We start from the raw sequence: 23554 nt of genomic DNA, 5'->3' as shown, positions 1-23554 counted from the left end.
TCATCCAAGCATCATCAAAGGGCAATTCATGTTTCGGTTGTACAACAACTTAAAAAATCCTCCTCCGCAGGGTGTGGAATGACATCTTGTTCATGAAACTCTAAGATACAGATTCTTGACACAGCAGTGTCTTCCTATACTCACTCCGGAAGCCAATCAGCTAACAATATATAAGCAAACAGCAATCTGGCAGCAGAGCATGGTGGTGGACCACTGAAAAGAAGTTATAATTAGTATAGTGTACGTTTTTGGTATCATCCTTTATCTGTACAATGTAAGCTGTACAAACAAACTTTACAAAGCCTTGCAGATGTAGTAACAGCATTTACATGTTGATTCGTAATCATTCCGTGTATCCGCAAAAAATGGAAAGAGTTTACCATCAAAACAGAAAGGAAAGAACCCGTTCTTTCCGCTTCCTATGGTCGATCTCTTCTAGAGGTCACACTTCAGACATTCAAACAAAACAGAAGCACACGCTCTGTTCCTTTCTTCCTGCTCAGCCTAATGTTCGACAATCGCAAGGATCAGTGAGTTTTCCGGCTCAATCGAAAGAAAGTTCGATAAACGCCCCACACCGCCTGGTACCTTTACCCGGGGTTTATCTCACTGTAACGGTAATTTTCGACGGATCCTGCTGCTTCTGCTGGGTCGCGCAGGCGGTGGTGGTGGTCTGGCAACAACATCCCCGCATCAATTATACTACTTACGCTATCAGAAATTGTTCGGGATAAAAAGTACGCAAACCAAAACCACCCGGTACCAAGTTCCGCCGCCATCGAGACTATTAACTAACCACCCCACTCCTCCCTCGCCGATCAATGGTGGTGCGGAAAATTATGCTAATGCCACCAATGCGGATAGGAAAAGCAAGCAAGCAAGCAACACCCACAGAAACGGGTCTGTTCTTCTGTGTGGCCGGGAACCGCTATGGCGTTACCATGGGTTTGGCGTGTACGATTGATGGTCTGGTCTGGCATGTTGGTGGAAGTCCCTTTTTTCGGGCATGGAGTCATGCCAGTGATCTCTGGTCGCTTTTATTTGCACGCTCCTGTCCCTCCCGAAGTTGAAAGTATCGTTGCGATAAAAAGTCAACCCCTTCCTCTGTGGTTGAAGTTTGAAATGCATTGAACGGCGGTCGGTCCTGGAACGGAACGGGAAAGAAAGAAGGATGAGTTAATATTTGATAAAACTCCTCGTCTCCCCCATGCCGTTCCATCTGGCGATGGCATGTAGCCCAAACCTTGACGACAAACGATCAAGCTGGGAGTAGTTACAATTTTTATCTTATACCTCTCCTACTGGATATTGCTGTCTATTGACTAGCACCACAGTGTGGCACTTCATATATGCGGCTTGCGTTAAAGTGGCCAAAGATACGTGCCGAAGAAAGACTGTGTAAGAATTGCCGGTGGTCGGTGGGCATCTTTGCGGAATAAATCTCCGCTACAACTCCACAACAGCAGTGGGTAGTCGCTTCTGCAGGTTCAATCTCGAGCTCTGTTGTTCAGCAATTTCTTCGACGTTGCACCTGAAAACGCCTTGCTCTGCCATCCATTCGTCCGTTGGTTTTAATTGAAGACATTAGATTATTTGATCTGGTAAAGTAATTAGTTCGCCCGAAATAAGCCAATCATAACAGTAAAAATTAAAATTTACATATTTTAATAAAAATCTTGGATTTGCGCTGCTGACATCGCGCCCGTGTGCTTCGTGCTCTCGCGCCTGTCTGCCTGCCTGCGTGCCACAGCATTGCGCGCCAATGTCGAACGAGTTGCCAATGTCTTTCACGCTCATTAGTGCGGCATTAGTGCGCACCTCAGCTTTTCACACTCAAACACACTCACTCCGTTCGCTTAAGGGCTTATTTTTAACTCACAATCATGCTTCAATTGCGTTTCAGGATCATAAGCACGCACGATGACGATGAAGATGGAGGCTCTCTTTCTTTCTTTCTGTGTCTTTCTGTGTCACGAAAGATGTGCTCTTTTCCAATGATACGCGTGTTCTTCCGCTTATCCCCCGGGGGAGCTTTACGTTCGACAGCGAATCTGCGAAAGTGTTGTATCCGAGGCATGCAAATCTTGATACGAAATGAATTTTAATACTTTTTATAAACTTTAGAAATTAACACCTTCCCTGCTCGCACACGGAGGGAGCTCTTTGCCTCTCGAGGGAAGAAGGCTAAGGTGCATAAGAAGGCGTGACATCTTTCGAGAGTTGAAAAGTTGACTGCTGGAGGCACTCTCCAGTGGCTTTTGAGAAGCTCTTTCTTAGCTTGCTTCCCATCTGGAGCTGTAATCAATAGCCCAGGAGATCTGGTTGGATATGCTTCCCGTACGCCAGAGCGCAGCGTGCGCCGCGTTTGATCCCCAGCTCCTCCAAGTGTCCAACGTGGCATGTTTGCTGATGGTGCAGTTTTGAATAAATTTTCCATTTTCCTCCAATGCGGGGTTGGTTTGAGCGTAATTCGACGAGTTTTGATGAGTAGGTGAGTCAGAAAGCGTCTTGAGCGTCAGCCGCCACCCCGTGGGAGTGTTGGTGCTAATCTTCCGGCCATTGGAAAAGGTATCACAAACATTCAAAAATGCACGACCAATTAACTGGGAACCCATGATGATGGCATTCATTTATTTGGGCTTTTGCGAAAGGATAATCAAACACGAACTTCCAACACCACTCCGCCGCCTTCTTCACTTCTTCGGCAGAGAACACCGGCGGGAATAACCGGTTCTCGTGGAAAAACGCGGATTATCAGCCATCGCGGGGAAGTAAGCGATGGCAAAAGGGGGAGGGGGCAACGGCCATTACGCTCTTCGAGCAACAATACAATCCCCACGCCCTCCGCCACGCGGTGGTGGGATAATTTTAAATTTTTATTGTCACCGATTTGGTTTCATTACTTCGGGTCGGTTTTCGTAGGGTGGTAGAGGAGGTGGTGGTTTGGCTTATCTTCGCCAGCGCAGCCCACGGGTCCGACGACGACAAACAGAGTCGGTGTTACCATTATCATCGACCACAAGCATAGCAACCCCCTCGCTGGGGTGGGTCGTCGTTGGAAGCTGACTTTTAATGGCAGGAGCCACACTATCGACGAACCTGACGAACACCCGGGAAATTGGGCGCACCAACGAATGGCGAAAGTGTTAGGTGGAAATTAAAATCGCGCTGATACCTTACCAACGGCAGCTCCCACTCCCCCCTCGGATCGGAACGGAACGAATGACGAACAAGATAATAATCGTTCGGCAGTGTTTTGGGCTGAAAAATGGTCACGATTATTGCAGTCTGTAATAACAACGCGGCTGCCGGTAAAAACAAGCGTTCTACCTTTACAACGGATGCTCACTCGTAGCACTCCAGCGAGTCGACCACAGGGTGGAGGAGGATATTGCTGTTCGAATGGTGGAGTTTGATTAATTTTTTACGATTATTGTTATTACCTGGCTACCTCAGGCGGCAAAGCAAAGGCTGAAGAACATCGGGGTCCGGCTGCTTCTTAATGATTGACATTTGCGCTAATGTTGCCGCGCTCGGCTGTCGCGTTGTTAGCGTTGGCTGATTTATTGCATTTATACCGAGCCGCTTAATGGCAATTTCCAATACAGTAAAGTGTACTGCAAACAGTGTCTTTTGTATAATGATTTGAACCATTTTTATGTCTCACAATTTGCAGCTATTTTAACGACATCCACCAACCACCAGATGCTCTCGCTTTTTCCTCCCAGGGAAGGATTACTTTTATTCGGTTGTTCTTACATTACACCACCGAGTAAGCTCCTTCCTTAGGCCATTCCAAACAGAACCGCATTACCGGAGGGGGAGGAGGAAAAAGCCGGTACATATCCACATAAATTAAATCCAACCACAGAAAACGAAGACAGAACCAGCAAACCAACATGCTCCTCCTCGGTTTCGTTTGTTTTTTGCTCCTCCGCTTGCTTGAAAATCTCGATCCCTTTTTTTTAAGAAAACCCACTACACAACGCCCAGGACACGAGTAAGATTTGCAACAATAATAACAACAAAAAGTGTGGCCTTTCTGCGGTGGGGCGCGCCTACGCAATGCTTTTAATACTTTTATAGTTCACATTCTACCACAGAGGAAGAAAATGCCCATCATCCTCCCATCCGCCGTTCTCTTCTTCTGCGCGTCGTTCATTGATGTGTGTGTAGGTGTTGGCCTGCCGGCACTGGATCGCAAAAAAAAACCACCAATCCAAGGCAATCCAAAGATAGTTATTTAGACAAAAGCGAAAGCACATAAGCACGGCGTAACAAGTTCTAAGTCCGTCCGATGACGACAAACGGGGACAGGGGTGAGGGCGAAGAGGGACTCTTGCTAGGACAGAAAGTCAGATAAACCCTTTCCCAACACAGACAGAAGAGTCAGAAAAAATCGAGTTAACAAGAAAAATTATATCATCCTTTTGCGCGCCGTGTCGCGTCCCCTTCTGGATTTGTATTCTTTCATTATGTCCCGGCGATTTGTGTGTGTGTTTCCTTTCGTCCGACCGGAGCATAATTTCCTCGTCGTATTATGGTGCTGCTGTATGTTACCTTCCTCTTCTCCCGTTTCTATCTGACCCGCCGAAGTTTGTCTTAGTGTAGAGACAGAGACAGAGAGAGAGATGGAGAGAGTCAACTTTTTAGTCGCCGGCAACCTCTCAAACAATAATTCCTATATTTTAATGTGTGTATATTTTAAGCGGATACGATTTCGTACAAATGCTCTTAATCGCATGACCGTCAACGTTGTTTCAGTCATGCCACCGGGGTTGACCGGGGTAAAGGATGGGCATTACCACCCCCTCCCTTCCCCTTTGCTCGCTCGACGGTGGCGGGACTGACCCCCGGCCGAAAGCGGAATTAGAGCGATGCGAACAGTAGTGAATGCGAGATGGAAGCGACCATATTGAGGATAAGTGTTTCTGTGTGTCTGTGTGTGGGTTGGGAAACTCTTTTTTTGCTACCATCTTCCGGCAAAAACCTTCGCGACATCACCACACATCCCCCTTGTCCTTTTAGGGCGCAGGGTTTTTATTTATTTTCGGGGAGGGCTTGAGTTCCCATCATGAGATTAAAATATTTATCTGCGCTTGTCTCTCGTTTCACCGCGGTGATCCGCTTTTCAAATACTGGTGCTCTGTTCCGTGGTTTTCTTATTTGTGGCGTATTAGCGGGCATGGGTGTATTATGTATCCTTAAAAAACCACGTGAAAACAACAACAGCAAAAAAAGTAAAAGAACGGGAATGTGTGGATCCAACCGTTGTTCCAACACAAAAAAGTTCCCCAAAAGTCCCAAAGCCGAACGGAAAATCACTTCACTTCTGCTCGGTGGGAGGAGAGGGGAGGGTGGATGGTGGAACTGAAGAGAGAGAGAGGGAACCACCCGGTATGTGTCCCCAGAATCTTAAGGCTCGAAAGGGTCGAAACCGCGAACGCGTATGCACAAAAAAACCTCACATTTGGAGCTGGAGGGAAATGAACGCCACACCTTTCGAGGTCATTTCAAACGGGGGAAAGCTGTATATGAGTAATACGTACACATATTCACGCGCAACAAATGTAGATAAATGAGCGAAAGAGGGAAGCTTAATTCCCATTGGCAGTAGGAGAATAGCTTGCAACAAAATCGTGACCAATTTTTCATTTACTTTCGCGACTGACTAATATGACGAATGATCATGCAAAAACGACGGCCACTTTCATTCCATTGCAGTGGAATGTCAAAAATACACAAAAAAGCGTTGTCGTATATCTCCGAAATGATCGTGTTATAGTATTAAAATTAAAAATTGAAGTGGAAAACTTCCAGACTCGCCCTTGGCGCGCTCGCGATTGAATAGCTTCGACCGCCATGCCCACACCCGCCCGTGGGAGGTCACAAGTGTAGCTGGCAAGCGATTCCGATGTATCCATTTGTCGTCACAGTGAGTTTTCCGCCCAAAAGTGCCCATCATGTCCAAGTACAGACTCATACACACACACATAGGAAGCAAGAACATGAGCAGGAATTGAAGTGAAAGGGTTTGTAAGAGGCTTTGTATTAATTTAAACATGTTATACTAATACGATTCTCTTTTTTTCGGTCGGTCATCCTTCGAGGATATTCTTTTTTTTGTCGAAGGAGGAACCAGCATAAAACATAGACAATTTACGTAGGAGAGTAGAGACGGACCCGACGACCGCGCGCGGTCACAAAGGAATGGGTTATGCTGCAACCAGATTGCTTTATTGTCATCCCGATTGTAGGGCGCACTCGTCGTATCTACCGCTCCTTCCTTGACGGTCTTTCTTTCTCCCTATAGCTTGTACGCTATTTCGGTGATGACTTTTCACCCGCTGATCCACTTTCCTCCCTCTCCACACGGGCGCCACGAAGAATGGCAGCAAACTGTGCTAGGCGATGGCACTTGTACTTCTCAAGTTTGGGGAATTAGGGATACAAATGAATATTAACGTGTCCGAAACGGTAGTGGGTGGGGATGGGGAAAGGGGGAGTGTGTTCCCTTTGGAGGAAAGTCCGACCACACCACACTACCTCACTCCGATTAGCCAGCCGTGGCCCGTGCGCCGCGCGTCTGGGAGGTTGTAGATTATCGCGAGGACAAAAGGGCGGTCCGGTCGGTTCGGTCGGTTCGGTCCAGTCCGGTTGCTGGCCGTTATCGTTTTCCTCGCACATCCTTATGGGAAATGGCAGTACTTTTTAATTTTACTAAATTATAATATACCTTTGGCTGGCCGTTGGCTGGGGGACCGCTGGCCTCCCGAATCGCGCACATATGAAAGAGTTTGAATTGGGGATTTTTCTTTTTTCTCCGTGTGTGTGTGCAACAACCGTGCAGAGAGTGTCCACTATTCATATGTGAATTACAATGCTGACGATGCCGAGAATAACGAACTCGATTCCGTTTCGCTCTGTGTGTGTGTGTGTGTGTCTTCAAATTTAACCTGCAGTGTGTAGAGATTTACAGTTTCCAGCGGGTTTGGCAAACTGTTATTACGACCTTTTTTTTTGTCCTCTCACTACAGTAATATATTCTGTTTAAAACGGAAGCAAAAGTGGATTAAAAAATGAGCACATCGTATATTACCCCTTTGCTAAGCTTTCACTCAGTCACAGAAACTGTATCAAACTTGCGTTGCTAATAAGCTTTTTAAAGGATATAAACGGCAACGTTGGCAATTGTTTCGATATAAACACTCTTCCTTCCTATCAATCCTATGCCGGTGTCAATTTGTAATCAACGTAGCCCGCGGTGGCAGACACAAAACACACAACCAACGAACGTGTCGCGTGAACCCTCCGCACAAACGGACACGCAAATGTACAAGTGATGTTTAACGGGCGTTTTTGATGACACCAACTCCCATGCAACCCCATTGGGCGGCCAACAGTCTGTCGGGCTTGAACCCCACCACCATACACCACACACACAGTGGATAATGCTCAAAAACACAATCCCAGTTTGGAGCAAAGCTTTCCCACTGACTGACAACAGCGTTGCAGTTTCCAACCACTTAGCAACCATCCCAGCAGGCCCAGCCTGGGTCTGAAGTCAAATCCTCGCAACGCAACGCACCCGATGTTGGGGATGTTCGAAATGAATTTTGCTTCCGTGTTAAATACGAGCCAAAAAAAAGTGCGTTCCGCGGTCGGAAAAAGGATTATATCGGGTGTAGCCACGCGCGTGTTTATAGATTTTTATTTACATTTAAATTTATAAATTAATTTGAAGAAAATGCAAAATACATGTCCCGAATGTTGCCGGCGTGTGTGTGTGCGTGTGTTCGGAGTGAGAGAAAACTTTTCGATTTATTTGTGCTACTCCTTTTGCTGCACACCCGACCGACCTACCGACGCCCTCCCCCCTAGTCCGTGCGGGAAGGGAGTCACAGCGAGTACTCTCTGGCTGGCTGGCTGTGCGTTTTAGCGGATTGTGTGGTGTGTCGGTGGTGTAAGTATGGATGGAAAGTTGTGTTGCCGCGCGGAGAGCAGGGACAACCCGTTTCGCGAGGTACTTGGGTTCATAATTTTCCCTTTGATATGAAAGTGTGCGCCGTTGCACCACTTACCACCCAATTTGGTGCGGTGTAGACCCTTGGGATGTGGGCCCTCTGTGTGTGTGTGTTGGGTTGAGATTTAGCAAACATACACACACACACACATTCACAACATCTCCGGAAGGTCGGTGGCCTAAAACGGTAGTACGAAGGTACACGGCTACAAAGAACGCTTCTTCTTCTTTTTCTTCGGTGGCGCGGTTTGGGCGAGGATTAATATAAGTCGGGTATATTTATGTGTTTACACGCGGTTTGGTGTTCGTTTGGTTCACGGAGCGAGTGTTGGCGCCGTAAGGGAGGTCGCCATCTTTACCATTTCCGGATGTATTATGATTCAATGGCACACCATCCGGCCAATTGGTGTGTTTATGTTAAAACTCTCACTACTTTCTTTTTCAAACCTTGCATGCTTATGGGAAAACTTATAATTAGCAAAGCTCTTTCAAAAGGATTACCGCCGTACCCAATTTATCGCGAATGGTTCTGCCTCACTCGCTGTATGCGCCAGCTGTGTGAATCAATAGCCTCCATAGCTCGTACCAACTTCACTCATTAGTTTTTGTTCCGTTTTTTTCTGCTTCACAGTGCCTACAACCTCGACGAGCATCTATTTACCGAAAGTGCAACGCTCGAGCTTCTGCAGATCCGCTGGCATCCGGCATCTCCGACGGATTCACACTTGCTCGCTCTCCTGTCGGACAATTCGATAAGGTAAGCAGCAATGTCCCCGGGCCCAGATTCCAAGGCTGCATCACGCATCCCAAAACCTCAAAAACCAAATTCCGAACCATTTATGTCATCACACTTGGGCCCCCAAAACGTACACTCATCGTTGATCCGGCACGATAATGTCCTGGGTCGAGTGTTTAAACCGAAATCAGCAGGAGAAGCAGGAAAAAAAACAGTAATTGCCCATCTCTCTCTCTCCACGTTTTGCAGGGTGTACGATGTGGACTCGCTGCGGCATGTATGGCGCATTGGACCGACACCAACACCGCAACCCGTCGTCATCGGTAGTGGCAGCGGCATTGGAGGCGGCAGTAAACACGGTTCTTCGGCCAGTTTTGTCGGATCGCCGGGAACGGCTGTCGCCTCGCCGGGAGTCACTTCGAAGCTTGCCTATCTTAACAGTCTGGGCGATACGGCTGTTGATTTTGACATCGCACCGCCACGTGTGGTTTCTTCCGCCACCGGTGGAAGTGGCTCCGTCGGCGCCGATACAACGTTCTCACCGACGACGACCCTGTCAACGACGTCGTCAACGGTCACCGCAACGAAGCCGGCCATTGCTCCAAAGGAAGGCACCCTCATGAATGTAGGTGTTCTACCTTGCTACCTAGCTGCCTGCGTTGGAGGGACACTTGGTCTGTTTGTTTGCTCTCTCGCTCACTACACTTTCCGTGCAATTTCATCCCAAAACGACGGTGATGCACCGCAGAAATCATTTTCGGTTCATGGATGCACCATTTTCGCATGCTGCATCGGCCGTGGTGCGAACTCGGTTGTTTTGGGGGTGCCCGTGGGTCGTCCCTTCTAAAGAGAGAACATTTGTGCAGCAGCTTTCTGTTTGCACAACCGACCAAGTTGTGTCCCCTTCATGGACACTTCTTTTCGAATTTCTAAATACCTACTTGTCTCTCCCTCTCTCTCTCTCTCTCTCTTTTGTTGTTTGGCATACATCATCTCTTCCCCCCAAAACACACAGGACTCGGTAATCGCGCAGAAGAATAAAAAGGCACCACCGACTGCCGGTGCCGGTGGGACCAAAGTGGAGTGGCCAATAGTGATTCTGCGGGGCGATGGCAATGTCTATGTACTTTGCGCCGGCATCGACACCAATCGACCCAAGCTGCAGGGACCGATTTCGATTCAGCCGCAGGTGGACGATAACTATGGGCTGGATTCGTGTTCGCTCATCGTCATCCCGACGCTGCCCCCGACAGTCATCATTGCCGAGAGCACGGGCAAAACGCATCATGCACTTTTCCTCGAGGAGTCCTGTTCCCTGGAGCGATCCCTCACGTCCGAGCAGCTGGCAGACAGCAATCTTACCCTGCACCCTTGCGAGTGGTACCTGCACGTGCTGGAAACGGTCGAGCTGGAGCTGGGGCTGCCGAGCGTGGAGGAAACGAAGGAGGCCAAGTCCTACTCCTGTCCGCTGCATCTCAAGCGCGACCCGCTAAATGAGGCACGCTACTTTGCCTACCACAATGCCGGTCTGCACGCCGTCACACTGGATTTCACTCGTCCGCTGCACGAGTTCGTCCAGCAGGAAGGGACGGACGAGCTGGTGGAGAAGTATCCCCTCTTCAACTCACACAGCCGGGCGGAATACGTCGTTTGCACGAAGGCACTGCAAAATGCCAACACCAACGCAGTGCTCGGCTTTACGTTGCTCCAGTCCCCTTCCGGGTTGGTTTTGTTCCTCGCTTCCGGGCAGGTGGTATCGCTGGATCTGATTACCGATCACAGTTTGATTCGAAAGTGGCCCCTGTCGGGCTCGACCAAAAAGGCCGGCAATTCCGAATCGCCCATCAAAAACGTACGTATTGTGCACACATTATGGAAGCGGTTAGGCACCTCTTTTCAAACGAGTTTGTGTAAGATTCCGTCTCGTCTCTGCCTCGTTCCTTTACAGATGCTGAAAGACTCATTCCAGAAGCGCATTCAATCGATACTGCGGTCGGGCCTCACCCAACCGATCCTGAAGCTGGACCAAACCACTGAACCGACACCGCAGGAAGCGTTCGAACTGCTGACCCAAGCGACACGGATGCTCCGGGAGAACTATTTCGTACGGCATGACAAGGCCCGCCAGGAGATTGAGAAGCGTGAGCACGTGCTAAAGCTGCTCAAACAGCAGCAGCTCAACGACATCGAGGAACTGCAGGCGGAGAAGCAAAAAATTCGCGCCACCGCCGAACGTCTCGCCGAAACCTATGAAGATTTGTGCGACAAGCAAAACTCCCTCTTCAAGCGGTAAGTCTTAAGCCGATCGTTTTAAAGCATTTTAACCACGTGCTATCGACCCCGGCGCTGACGCTGACTGCTAGACGCCTCACACCAAACTGAAGCAGACGCACATGACAAGGGAAGAAGAGACTTCCATAACTCAATTATCGTAATAATTGATTTTCGGAGGTTTTAAAAAAATCCCACACACTACTCCTCCTTTTCATGACTTTGTAACACTTTTCTTCGGTATTTGCATGCATTTTAAAAACAACAAATGCACCAAAATCGCATACCGCTGAAGCCATACACACACTGTAAGACTTTCTTTGCAAACGGTCCGTAGGCCGCCACTGGTTCGCTCCTCCGATATGTGGATGTCTTGAGTAATCCCTTATAGCATATGCAAAGAAATGGCAAGCAAGCAGTAGAACTTTTAACTCAATTAGAAATGAATGCATCGCTGCAGCAAGCGCCCTATAAAAGGTGCACCAGCGGCCCTGTTCAAATTGAGTCGTTCTTGGTTCTTTGCAGCCGTTGCAACGTTAGCCTAAAACCATAAGTCTGAAGTAGTTCGAGTAACATCGATTTTCTTCAGCTTATTGGAACCAAAGTAAACAGTGAAGAGTGTGTATCTCACAGCAATTACCAACCCGCGCATTAACAACATCAAGTGCCTGAGAGCTCTTCCGAACGTGGTAAGCTACACATCGGTGACGCATCTCTGGGATAACGCGGCGATCCTCTAGACGAGGGGGTATTCATTCGGAATTAACCTTTTCTTGTCCCATCCGCTCTCAAACACTCGTAACAGTCGTAACAATGGCAGCCTTCGTAGAACCGCATTTCGATGCCTGGACGCAGGGATCCGGCAACATGTCGGTGGTGGACAAGGTCCCACCAGAGATGCTCCACATGGTGCATCCCCACTGGAACCAGTTCCCGCCCATGAACCCGCTGTGGCACTCGATCCTAGGTTTTGCCATCTTCATGCTCGGAATGATCTCGATGACCGGTAACGGTTGTGTGATGTACATCTTCACCAACACCAAGTCACTCCGAACCCCCTCCAACTTGCTGGTGGTCAATCTGGCCTTCTCCGATTTCTTCATGATGTTCACGATGGGCCCGCCGATGGTGATCAACTGCTGGCACGAGACCTGGACCTTTGGCCCGTTCGCGTGCGAGCTGTACGCCATGCTGGGATCGCTGTTCGGCTGTGCCTCGATCTGGACCATGACGATGATTGCCTTCGACCGTTACAACGTCATCGTGAAGGGTCTCGCGGGCAAGCCGATGACCAACAACGGTGCCCTGCTGCGCATTCTGGGCGTGTGGGTGTTCGCGCTGTTCTGGACTCTGGCCCCGCTGTTCGGATGGAACCGATACGTGCCGGAGGGCAACATGACCGCCTGCGGGACCGACTACCTGACCCAGACGTGGCTGAGCCGCTCGTACATCATCATCTACGCCATCTTCGTGTACTGGCTGCCGCTGCTGACCATCATCTACTCGTACACCTTCATCCTGAAGGCTGTGTCCGCTCACGAGAAGAACATGCGCGAGCAGGCCAAGAAGATGAACGTCGCCTCGCTGCGTACGCAGGAAGCCCAGAACACCAGCACCGAGATGAAGCTGGCCAAGGTCGCCCTGGTCACCATCTCGCTCTGGTTCATGGCCTGGACGCCGTATCTGGTCATCAACTTCACCGGAATCTTCAAGGCTGCCCCGATCAGCCCGCTGGCCACCATCTGGGGCTCGCTGTTCGCCAAGGCCAACGCCGTCTACAACCCGATCGTGTACGGCATCAGCCATCCGAAGTATCGCGCTGCCCTGTACCAGAAGTTCCCGTCGCTATCGTGCCAGGATGCACCAGTCGACGATGGCCAGTCGGTTGCGTCGGGTGCCACCCAGGCCTCGGACGAGAAAGCCTAAGGTTCTGTTGTTGTAGTGTTTGCGACAAGAGACCTCTCCGACCGTTGACAAGACCGACCACTTGACAAACGTTTTAGTATTTTAATTTGAGGAAGCAATAAACTTTTTTATGCCCACCCACCGGTGGGCTGAAAAGTGACCACACGCAAATCGTTCTTTACTTTGCCCAGGAGTAGAATACTCACAACATTTCGTTGTGGCGGCCGTTAGTTGTTCGCTTACTCTAACCCCAACGTGGTTTGTTCTATTTCCCTCGCAGAGCTCAAGAGGTGGTGCGTCTTGCAACGTTGCGACTACCAAAGGGATCGTTCTCCGAGAAGCAGTTTACCGAAAGGATCGAAAAGATCCACCAATCGGTAAAGATGTTGCAGAAAAACGTTGACCAAGCCAAACAGAAGATTACCACGCAGCAGATGGAGCTGGAAATGAAGAAGAAAACTGCCAAGGAGAAAACGTTCACACTGCCCGTCAAGCAGGAGGACATCATCAAGCAAATCATTGGAGAAATGTATGTACAAAGGGGATTAAGAGAGGAGAGAAGCTAAGCTTAGTTTGATTTTATTAACCGTTTCTGCTTCGCCTTCGACAGGTACACACAGATCGATTCGAACGTGAAGGACGTCAAAAAGATGAACAACATTCTTAATCTCACCTGAGCTGATTGTACATTTGTTTTACTTTTCTTAATGCTTTTTGCTTTTACTTAACGTTTAATGCTTTTCCTGTTTTATCTATGAATTATTCATTTCCGTACGAATAAAGCGCGATTAATGTTTCGCAACCGAACTTTTCACCACATTACTCGTGGATTTTAACCCCTTTAGTTGGTCTGCTATACCGTTTGGAATGGACTTACTTGTAGTTAAACCAGTAGTACGTTAGTTAGTTGTTCGGTCAAGGAAACCCTTGTCATATTATCAACTCCAACCCCATTTCAAATTCAAATACACTAACGGGAAAAGAAACGCTTTTCACCATTCAGCGAGCTTGATGACGTCACATTAATTCACCACAAATGCGGAAGCTTTCCGCTGAGGAAACATTTTCAAACTTTTCACCTTGTCGGTTGAAACATTTCAATATTTGTTGAAACTTTTCAACCCCGACCGTTGGGAATGGCGCATTTTTCCGCTGATGGCATGTGCGTTTAAAATAATTAAATTTAACTTAAGTTTTCAGAAAAGAAAATATAAAGGAATTATATAAACAGCATGTCTTGATTGGTAAGATTGTCTTGATTGATTGTCTTTTCCGCGGTAAATGTAGCAAAGCATAATTTTGATCTCTCTTTCCAGGTTTATTTTCAGTGCCATTTTCTTTTGTCGAACTGTAATCGAGGCTTAATGCACGATTTTGAACCATGTTTTTGTTAATCCGTCCATTCTGCTTCATCCTTGTAGTGGTGAGATGGTTTCTCCTTGTTCTCCCTTTTACACGCGCATTCGCCCTTTCCAGAACCAAAACGCTTCGAAACGGAAAGAGGTGCGTGCGTGCGAGCACAAACCCATCATCTCGATGAAACACACACACACACCGCTACCAAGAAGCCGGGTTGAACGTATGCACGTGTGTGCGTGTGTTGGTTGTGCGGGTACGGTGGCCAAAAAACAGGCCCGCGTTCGTACGGTGGACGGTGGACCAAAAATACCAAAACATCCATGCATCAGAGCGAGATGCCTGCCACGCAGCGAGCCAGTTTAGGGGTTGCCTCACAACCACCCAGCCTGCTTCGACCGTACGAGTGACAGAGACCGAGGGCAGCAGCAGCAGTAGGTCGAACGGTGTGCGGAGATACGGAAAAAATTCAAATTCGTCGTCATTTCCAGTTGCTGGCTGCTAGCGATCGGCGTGGCGAACAAGTCTATCAAGTGAATTAAGCGAACCCACTTCTGCTCTGTTGTTCGGTGCAAAAGTTTACCAAAAACACCGCCATTACATTGCAAGCGAAACCGACTGAAGATAATTTCGGCACATTTGTGGTGATAGCTGGAAAACGTGTTGTACAGTGAAAGGTCGAGGAGCAAGCACCCGTGGTGTGTTCGGTTCAGTGGTTGATTTCGTGTGAAGCAAGAGAGGAAAGAAGTGAATAAAAAATGTCTTTTGCACTGTTGCGAAGCCACGGTCGTCCGGCGTTGGCAGTGATCGAGCGGCAAGTTCGGGCACTGTCTTCCACCCTGGCCATTACCGACATTTCGGCAACATCATCATCAGCAGCAGCGGTGAAGGTACGTATCGTCTTTGAAAATGTGCTTTCCAATTCCAAAAGACGCAAAAAAGGGAACTGTTAGATAAAGAAAATGGGCTGCATCAGTCGAGCCTCCAAAAGATCATATGAGAATAACCGACGAAAGCATATAAGAAAGAATGAAAGTGGCAGAATTAGAACGCAATTGATAATTGTAACCTAATTTTCCCACTTGCTCCAGCAAAAACAAAGCAAGCATAAACTACTCACCCCACAAAAACATTCAATAAATGTGCCGACATGCGCACAGAAGACTTCTTCAGCTCAACTCCAATTCCCGTGTTGGTTTGGTTAAAGCGCACTTTCAACGCACCATTGCACTGCCGGAACAGTGGAGGACAAAAGGGCCCCAGGGTCGAATAAAAAAAATGGAAAACATCACCACACAAGCCTCACAAACCCCCCCCAATCCTCCGTTGGCCGAAGACCTCCTTTATGCACTATTATGTCATACAGCATTTTCGGCTGGAGCACACATATGTGGTGTGTGTGTGGGTTATGTTGCTCAGCCGCTAACAAGTAGCATTATTTATTACACCCGGTCTGCCAACGAAAAAGTAGAGTCCATGTACCCCTTCCATGCGATGCATAAGCATAAGACTCCCATGTTTGTTGGCTCTCCCTTTGTGGTGTCGCCCGTTTCGATATGATTCGATAATGAAGTAGAAAGCCCCGTCTGAGGAGTATCAAGCGTCACATGATGAGATGGCCGGAGAGGGATAGGTTTCCCTTTTAATCAAGCATCGAAATCTTTGGCCCGAAGTGAGTGTGATAAGCACGTGTGATTCTTATCCAGCCCGACACCCAACACCGAGTGCTCTAATTTTGAGCCCTCGGTTGGTGGTTTCTGTTGGGCTGTCCTACTTTATGCGCATTATAATGCTCCCGGCGGCGACACGGCGCGCAGTGCACGATGTTGACAATGGCTGATAATGATTTATTTGTGTTAGCATCATGCTGACTGCCAGCCACAACACCTTCCAGCCCTGTTATGCTATCCCTCACGTCGTCGTCGTCGACGTCGCCTCTGTTTTCAGTAATAGGTAGCGGTTTTAATTATGATTGCTACACACAGAAACATCCATTATTGCCGGTCACACTAGGATCAGTTGAAGAATTGAATTTCAATTACCTCCAACTTCCCTTTTCTGTCCCACTCTCTACTGTTCGACCTTGTTCGACAGGTTATTAATTCTCCCATTTTGTACCTTTCAGCCGACAACCGGTGAAAACAACCGAAACTACCTGAAGAACAGTAAGCCGTCCTTCGTCTCAACGTCGGTCCGCAAGTATTCGAAGAAAACGGCCGCCCCAGAACGGGCCTACAACAGTGACTCGGACTCGGACTCGGATGATGAGCGTGATAATACTCCGCGCCAGCGTCAGCGCAAGGAACGGGTACGTAGATGGTGCAGCGCACCGATCGTGTTAGGTGGCACGGCTAATCCTCAAGGTCTGTGCTCTTCAAATGTAAACGGGATGTTAAGATCACCCCCTCGGGGTCGATGCCGAACTCAAAACAGCGCCCCTCTCTGTACCTCCTGTAGAGCGATCTATCGAAAAAGAAGAAGCAAAAAAAAAACAAAAAACACACAGAACGCGATTCGGAGGCTGCTACAAGGTCATGTTTTGAGGCATGTAACAAAGACCCAGTTTTTTTTTTTGTGGTGGATGCCCGTTACTTAACATTTTCGGTTCTGAGGCTTCGAACGAAATTTGAATGTAACTTCAAGGTGGTGTCGCACAAGCAAAGTGGTGTGCTCCCTCAGCCTCCCAGTCAAACTGGTTTGAAATAATGTTCTCTGTGGGTGGAGGAAGCCAAAATCACAGCCAGCAGAGCGCGCTCATGAGACAATATGATTGCCGGATTTTGTGGCGTGGTTTGGATGCGTTATCAAGCACTTTTAACTAGAAATAAACGCTTTCTGTGTCGCACAAATACACACACACACACCAGAAAAGGTTGATCGCAACCGCGGAGAATAGGGGAGTGCGTTTTTTGTTTTTGTACGACAATCAACCGCTCCACGAAAGTGCGGTTTGTGTGTACAGATGTTGCCAATATACAGCAACGCGGCCGCGGCAGCAGCACCATGGAAAGGCATTGAAGGAAGTGGGAACTTCTTTTTATTATTATTATTCCCGTTCTTTTCTCCCGTTCCACACGGTACACTAATACACGCGCGACGTGCTCCAACGCGCGACAGCACGATCGTTCACTTGCCAACCCAAAATCGCTTTGCCGATCGTTGACCGTCTGCTGGAGACGGATTTTGGCCGACATGATGGACGTTTATGGACTCATGAATATCTTTTTTGCAAAATGAGAGTTGTCTCCATGTGAAGAATACCACCGCCAATGAAGGAGATCGTTTTCAATATGATCACTCCACTCCATCGATCGAAAAGCGATGAGTTTACTAACCACTTTCTATTCCATAATTTGTGCAGGTCTTTCACTATCCCGTAAGGAGCATGGTATATACTAACACATCACCTTTGACTCTTAAATCTTCAATTTTCCTAAGCCCGATCTCTCTTGATCTCTTTCAGGGCAACACCGAGTTCTGGCGACGCAAGATGCGCACCCTGCACGGTGTGCTGGACGTCAACAAGGACGGTGTCATCTCGTACGACGATTTTATGCTGCTGACGGAAAAGTTTGCCTCCCTGGGCCATCTCGATGCGAAGGCAAAGAACGAGTTCCGCGACATTATGAGAGTGCGTATACAAGTGTAACACCTTTTCCGTGTTGTGGTGATGACGACCATTATTATAATCCGTCGATTCGTTTTGTTTTGTAGACCACCTGGGAGCAACAATGGGGTGAAATTACGCCCTACAATCTAGTCACGGTGGAACAGTATCTAACCGAGATGCACCATGTGGTGAATGATAAGGATCTCAAGAAGAAGGTGCATCGCTTTTTGCCCTACCTGTACAAGGTAAGCTGAATGCGGGATTGCGGAAACGACGTCCATTCACAAACGCTTTAACCTTGCTCTTTCCTTTCTTTCCGTTCCATGTCAGGCCGTCGATAAGGATCGCTCGGGATCGATCTCGCTGAACGAGTTCAAACTATTCTTCCGCTGTCTGGGGCTGACGGAAGAGAATGCAGCCGTTTCGTTTGCGGTGATCGACAAAAACGGCGACGGCCAAATCACGCTGGACGAGTTCGTTAAGCTGGGTAAAGACTTTTTCGTCAGCGAGAAGGAAACGCACGTGTCCCGGATGTTCTGGGGCCCGCTGGTCGATCACTGAGCACGGAGCGTGTTCCGTGTACTTCCCGTTTTTCCAGGGCCTACTGTGCGCCTGATCGAACTTATAACGTAATCCGCTAGTGTGTAGAAGGTTTCTTTTAGCGCGTAAGTGTACATGATAGCTGTTAAGCTGATGAATTTGGTCGATTTTTCCTGTCCTCTCTGTCCCGCGAAGGCTGACAGCTCATCTTTTAATCGTCTTTTGCAAACACAAACACATTTACTCAAACAGTCGTGTCACTGCTCCAAGGCTCCAGCGAGAGTGGCAATACAATACAATCAAGCATCCCGCTCCGGTGGCGGTGACTTTCCAAAACCATCATCGTCAGCCGTTCAGATTAGCTATCGTGCAAAAATGTTGTGAACACCTTTCAGCAGAGAATGTAAGCATCATTTGTGATAGAGCAATAAAGCGTATTTTGAATACAACGAGAACGCCAACGGAAGTGTAAAATAATGGAGAAATAATCGCCCATTCCGTGGATAAAAGTATTATAAAAGCGTTTCACAATGTCCTGCGCAGCACGAGTGACCGTTCAACGATGACTTTGGAAAGATTCACCGCTCTTGCTATTATTCTAGCGACGGTTGGATTCAGTGCCTTGCCGTGTCTGCTCGGTGAAGTACTGCAACACACTCACCTGGTAGTGGCGCTGACCGATAAATGCAAAATACACGACAAACAGATCTGTAACGTGTCGTCGTTGCCACGTACCATCGTAGTAGCCTTAGCAGTACTAATCATTTCGTACTTTCTCTCGTTGCAGTCTCACCCTGTGTCGGCAACGAAACGTACGTATGCTGTGGTGTTGTGTGTGAGAAAACGTGCGACAACCCGATGCCCATCTGTCCCATGAGAGTGACCTGTCCGTGGCGTTGCTTCTGCCACGAAGGTTTGGTGCGCCACGAAAAGAGCTGCATCTTACCGTCCGAGTGTCCAACGCCATCACTATCCCTGCCGTAATGATGGATCGAAGATTCCGAGTTTTGCAACTAGGTCGAATACTGAAGAACGAATATGAAGCACATTGTGTGTTTCTGGTATGCGAAGAATTTTATTGAAAATCAAACAGTTTACTGAGGTATGTAGAGTATTAAAGTTCTCTTCCATTACCTCAAAAACAGTAATTCTCGCCACACCTTTTTCCATATTTGCGTGCGTTTTTGTCGGCACTGTGTGCTTCGAATCATTGAGCAGTGCTGGCCGAACTGGCAGTACTGGGCGAACTGGCAGTACTGGACGAACTGGCAGTACTGGACGAACGGGGAGTGCTGGTTCGTCGTGTTGTAGTAGTTGGACGGGAGGTAGTCCGACGGGTCGTCGTAGTTGGACGTGTGGTAGCCCTACGTGTAGTGGTCGATCTTGTGGTTCTGGTAGTGGCTATAACTTCTTCTGATGATTCCTCCGACGATGATGAAGGTCTACCTTCAGCAAAGTTCTGTAAGAGTTGCAAGCGTTTCAAGTCGTACAATCCTTACCAAGGTGTGCGCCACAGCTAGATATTCTCCTTACCAGTGCTAGAAGCGCCATCACGATCAACACAAGTAATGCCAAGTTCTTCATTGTTAAGGGGCTTTTGATTGTTTCCGTCCTCTCGGATACTCTGATAATCTCGGCGCCAGACTTTATATAGTACCAAACTTTAATCTCGAAAACATTTGAATAAATACCTTTCTACAACGATGACGCACCGGTCACACACGATCTGAGACGATTTACGTCACAGTGAGACAAAGCAAACAGCCAGCGATTGGTGAAATTACAGACTTTTTGTTTATTGAAACATAACGTGTGGCCTTCACTTACTGTACAGTGTGATAGCCACAGACAAATCGGATGTTGGGAGTTCTGCAAAACGTTTACTTTAATTGAACAACTGGAATCAAACGGCTCTAGAAGCATCAAGATGGAGGAGGGTACATTTTGCAATCCAAGCTTAGATCAATTTCGATTTACGCTGCTGGCGATGTGCTCGGCCGGCTAGTGCGTTTAGTGGTTTTACGCGTTGGAGTTGGTTTTGTCTTGGTAGCTTTGAGCGATTGGCGCTTTGTAGTCTTCGCCGGTACAGGTTCACCCGACACAGATTTCGCCACTGCAACGTTGGCTGCTACTGGTTTTGCCGAAGTAGGCTTCGATGGTGTAGGTTTTGTCGGTAGTGTTGGTTTCGTGGATGGTGTAGGCTTAGTCGCTGTTGAAGGCTTTGTCGGTGTCGGCTTCGTCTGTGTTGAAGGCTTCGTCGGTGTAGGCTTCGTCGGTGTATTCTTCGTTGAAATAGGCTTTGCAGATTGCGCTTCAGCCATGTTCTAAAAATAGTCCGAAAGAATGACCCTTAATATCAATCATCCACACACATAAATTGGAAAGTTAAATTGTTCTTACCAAAGCTAGAAGCACCGTAGCCAAAAACACAAAAACTACCAAGTTCTTCATTTTGCCCGTTCGTTTGATCCGCAATGAACGATCTCGTCCCGGTAAGGGAGTTATATAGTCCATACACCTACCTTTGCTAAACAGTTGAACAAACGTATCGATGGGTTTTTGCAAGCTTTTTTGCGATTTCAGTGCGCGGGTACATCGCCATGCAATGCTACAAGCCTGCTTCAATGTTCGGTCAATGTCAGCAAACTCAGTTTGCGTACAAAATAAATAAAAAGTTTGCACAAGCTTGAGAAGTGACCTTCAAACAAATGCTTTAAAGGATTTAGTGATAAAATCCGTACATTAAGCCGATACTATGCTATATGCTCAATGATTAACGAATCGCAACCACGCGTTATAATGAGTCAAAACAAACGGAGTCAAAGAAATATATTGGGGCGGATTTTATTCTATTGAAACACCAATTTCACGGTCTCTTTCTGTGCGATAAGCTCAAAGAACTCTGAAGAAGGGAAGTAATTAGGGCTTGCGTGATGGCGTCGGTGATGGTTTCGTTGGGACGACAGTAGGCGTTGCGCGCTTCGTAGTAGAGGTCGTTGTCGGACGGGTGGGCAGTGTAGGCTTTGTTGGCGTAGTAGGCTTCGTCGGTGTAGTAGGCTTTGTCGGTGTTGTTGGTGAAGTTTTCCTCGTAGTAGCTGTAGCAGGTTGTTGTTTGGTGGATTGTGCTCCGAACCCAAATTGGGCTTCAGCCATATTCTGAAAACCATTGGAAACGTTTCACATTAGTATGAATATTCCGCTTTCCCGCACAGAATTCATGAGTGAGTTAGAAGCGCTTACCACAGCTAGAAGCATCACAACCAAGAGCACAAGCACTACCAAGTTCTTCATATTTACAGGTTTATTTTGATCCGTCCAGGCAATGAACGAACTCACGCCGGTCATAGTGTTTTTATATAGTCCAAGCGCCAAGGTTTTGCAAACAGTTGAACAAACAGAGCGGTGAGTTTATTCACCCTTTTTTGCACAATACAATGACCAGCACGCGTATCTACACCAAACAAAGCAAAGTAAATGAATAAAATATGTGGGATGTTTGATCAAGCTACTGGGAGCCTTCAAACGATTTTTGGAAAAGATTTGGACCCAACTTCCGTAGGGTAAAAAGATGAAACACTAACTATCTGCACTGCATTGTAATCAAATGTGAAATCTTACATCTCGATTGATTGATCGATTAGCTGAAGATCCAGAACAACTAGCTGTCAGATTATTAAATCCTAAAGGAATTAATTTTCATTGTTGGCATTCTTCCTTATGGCAATGCCTTACAGGTACAAAACCATTATATTATATCCGCAGATTATCTATTATAAATATAAGCATACTAGGGCCGGTCTTGTGGTACAGTCGTCAACTCGTACGACTTTAACAACATGCCCGCCATGAGAACCCATTCCCCTAATAGACCGTGCCCTCATACGTAGAACTAACTATCCTGTGATGGTAATAAAAAAGGCAAAGAATGCCTAGCCCTACTAGTGGTACAGGCAGGCCTTAACCAAAAACGGTTGTTGTACCAAAGAAGAAGAATATAAGCATACTGCAATACTGAACTAAACATGATTCACTTTTCGTCATTGTATCTAGAACGATCAAACTGTCGTATCGTATATCGTATCACATATCGTTCAGTAACAACGAGATACCAGAACCAGAACCAGTTTGTGTAGATAATGAGACAGATACAGATAATACAACTTCAGATGTGTTGTCACAATCGTCCCAGAAACCAGCTTCGAGTGGAATTCGTGGAAGTTTACGGATAGCCAAAATTGCACACAGATTCATAGGGTAGCAGAAAGGCATATAAATGATGGAAAAAACAAAGACATTCAGTTCTGAAGTCCGCATAGCTACATTTTGAATTGACGGCTCCATAACCCTTTGGTCCACCGTGGAGATATACATGTTTAGTTTGGAATCCCTTTTTGTCATATAACTATGTCTTCCACGTATTCGGAATGAATGAACGTAAAATGGATGAGGCGTTATAATCGCTTATAATAGATCTACGCTCTAACTACTCCATAACGGTTCAAGTGTGTCTTCCACAAAGGCTGGGACGATCGAACATCTTACATCTGGGTTTAACAAAGCATAATTTGAATTATAGTGAACGTTTGATGCTCTCCTACAATAGATCTTGTGCAATAGCTTGAATATGTGATCCTCGAGCGGTATATCTACTGCGAGTAAGTGCCCGATATGTAGTACTTTTTGTCAGCAAATGATAGGAACTCTCGAGAAGGGTTGGTATTTAATCCATTTTATTCAATCGTCTTGATTCCATTGCAATTGGTAGAATACATATCTCCATGTTCTCAAAAGAGAAGAGCTATTGTAGTGTCGATTTGGGCAGCATTTTAACCGAGGGCCGGTTTCGAGGTGACTGGGGCAGCGCTCGGGCGGACGGCTTTGGTCGGTCTCGTGCGGCGGATGCGCTTCGGCCACACACGGGTCGGCTTGCGCGTCCTGGGAGTGCGGCTAGCTGGCGAGCGGGTACTGCCAGGGCGCTGTGCGTCAACAACGCTCTGAAAGGTGTGAGAGAGAAAACAAAGATGTTAGGAACACACTCCACCTGCAAACGGAAATGCACCGAAATGTCTTACCAGGATAAGCATAATGCCCAGGAAGATGTAGAAAATGTAAG

At 47.4% G+C, this 23554-nt stretch overlaps 3 protein-coding genes and 2 long non-coding RNA genes across 6 annotated transcripts in view; 3 read left to right on the top strand and 2 right to left on the bottom strand.

Moving 5' to 3' along the window:
• LOC5667646 (nuclear pore complex protein Nup88) overlaps nucleotides 1-13757 on the top strand; it is a 51103-nt gene extending 37346 nt beyond the window's left edge. Inside the window, exons 3-8 of the mRNA XM_061663381.1 lie at nucleotides 8655-8780; nucleotides 9009-9384; nucleotides 9775-10611; nucleotides 10708-11048; nucleotides 13216-13464; nucleotides 13546-13757. Of these exons, the coding sequence (XP_061519365.1) occupies nucleotides 8655-8780; nucleotides 9009-9384; nucleotides 9775-10611; nucleotides 10708-11048; nucleotides 13216-13464; nucleotides 13546-13612 (1996 nt within the window). The 3' untranslated portion in view covers nucleotides 13613-13757. The remainder of the gene's footprint in view (nucleotides 1-8654; nucleotides 8781-9008; nucleotides 9385-9774; nucleotides 10612-10707; nucleotides 11049-13215; nucleotides 13465-13545) is intronic.
• LOC11175487 (opsin-1) lies at nucleotides 11515-13095 on the top strand. The gene is made up of 2 exons (XM_003435715.2): nucleotides 11515-11719; nucleotides 11836-13095. Exon 2 carries the CDS (start codon nucleotides 11844-11846, stop codon nucleotides 12954-12956), a length of 1113 nt encoding a protein of 370 aa, XP_003435763.1. The 5' UTR covers nucleotides 11515-11719; nucleotides 11836-11843; the 3' UTR covers nucleotides 12957-13095.
• A 953-nt stretch (nucleotides 13758-14710) lies between the features above and the next one.
• On the top strand, nucleotides 14711-18896 carry LOC1281990 (sarcoplasmic calcium-binding protein). 2 transcript variants are annotated; one of them, XM_061663382.1, is made up of 6 exons: nucleotides 14711-15181; nucleotides 16417-16599; nucleotides 17653-17679; nucleotides 17755-17922; nucleotides 18006-18146; nucleotides 18232-18896. In XM_061663382.1, exons 1-6 carry the CDS (start codon nucleotides 15050-15052, stop codon nucleotides 18460-18462), a joined length of 882 nt encoding a protein of 293 aa, XP_061519366.1. In that variant the 5' UTR covers nucleotides 14711-15049; the 3' UTR covers nucleotides 18463-18896. The 2 variants fall into 2 exon arrangements, with proteins under 2 accessions (XP_061519366.1, XP_321981.4); XM_321981.4 differs by lacking the exon at nucleotides 17653-17679 and having other exon boundaries at nucleotides 14714-15181.
• Nucleotides 18897-19767: 871 nt separating this feature from the next.
• Nucleotides 19768-20914, bottom strand: LOC133395065 (uncharacterized). The gene is made up of 3 exons (XR_009767172.1): nucleotides 20842-20914; nucleotides 19975-20765; nucleotides 19768-19900 (listed from the first exon to the last, which is right to left on the bottom strand). It is a non-coding gene; the product is annotated as an uncharacterized LOC133395065 (long non-coding RNA).
• A 355-nt stretch (nucleotides 20915-21269) lies between these two features.
• LOC133395064 (uncharacterized) lies at nucleotides 21270-22064 on the bottom strand. The gene is made up of 2 exons (XR_009767171.1): nucleotides 21682-22064; nucleotides 21270-21597 (listed from the first exon to the last, which is right to left on the bottom strand). It is a non-coding gene; the product is annotated as an uncharacterized LOC133395064 (long non-coding RNA).
• Nucleotides 22065-23554: the final 1490 nt, after the last annotated feature.

This window comes from Anopheles gambiae, chromosome 2, assembly GCF_943734735.2.
Source record: "Anopheles gambiae chromosome 2, idAnoGambNW_F1_1, whole genome shotgun sequence".
NCBI classification, from domain to species: domain Eukaryota; kingdom Metazoa; phylum Arthropoda; class Insecta; order Diptera; family Culicidae; genus Anopheles; species Anopheles gambiae.
Note: the sequence above shows the minus strand (reverse complement) of the source record. Positions and strands in the feature narration are given on the sequence as shown.

Coding starts and splice junctions, on each gene's coding strand:
- LOC11175487 (XM_003435715.2), top strand. CDS start 11,844: ATGGCAGCCTTCGTAGAACCGCATTTCGATGCCTGGACGCAGGGATCC.
- LOC1281990 (XM_061663382.1), top strand. CDS start 15,050: ATGTCTTTTGCACTGTTGCGAAGCCACGGTCGTCCGGCGTTGGCAGTG. Junction 16,600..17,652: donor AGCGTCAGCGCAAGGAACGG/GTACGTAGATGG, acceptor TAATTTGTGCAG/GTCTTTCACTATCCCGTAAG. Junction 18,147..18,231: donor TTTTGCCCTACCTGTACAAG/GTAAGCTGAATG, acceptor GTTCCATGTCAG/GCCGTCGATAAGGATCGCTC.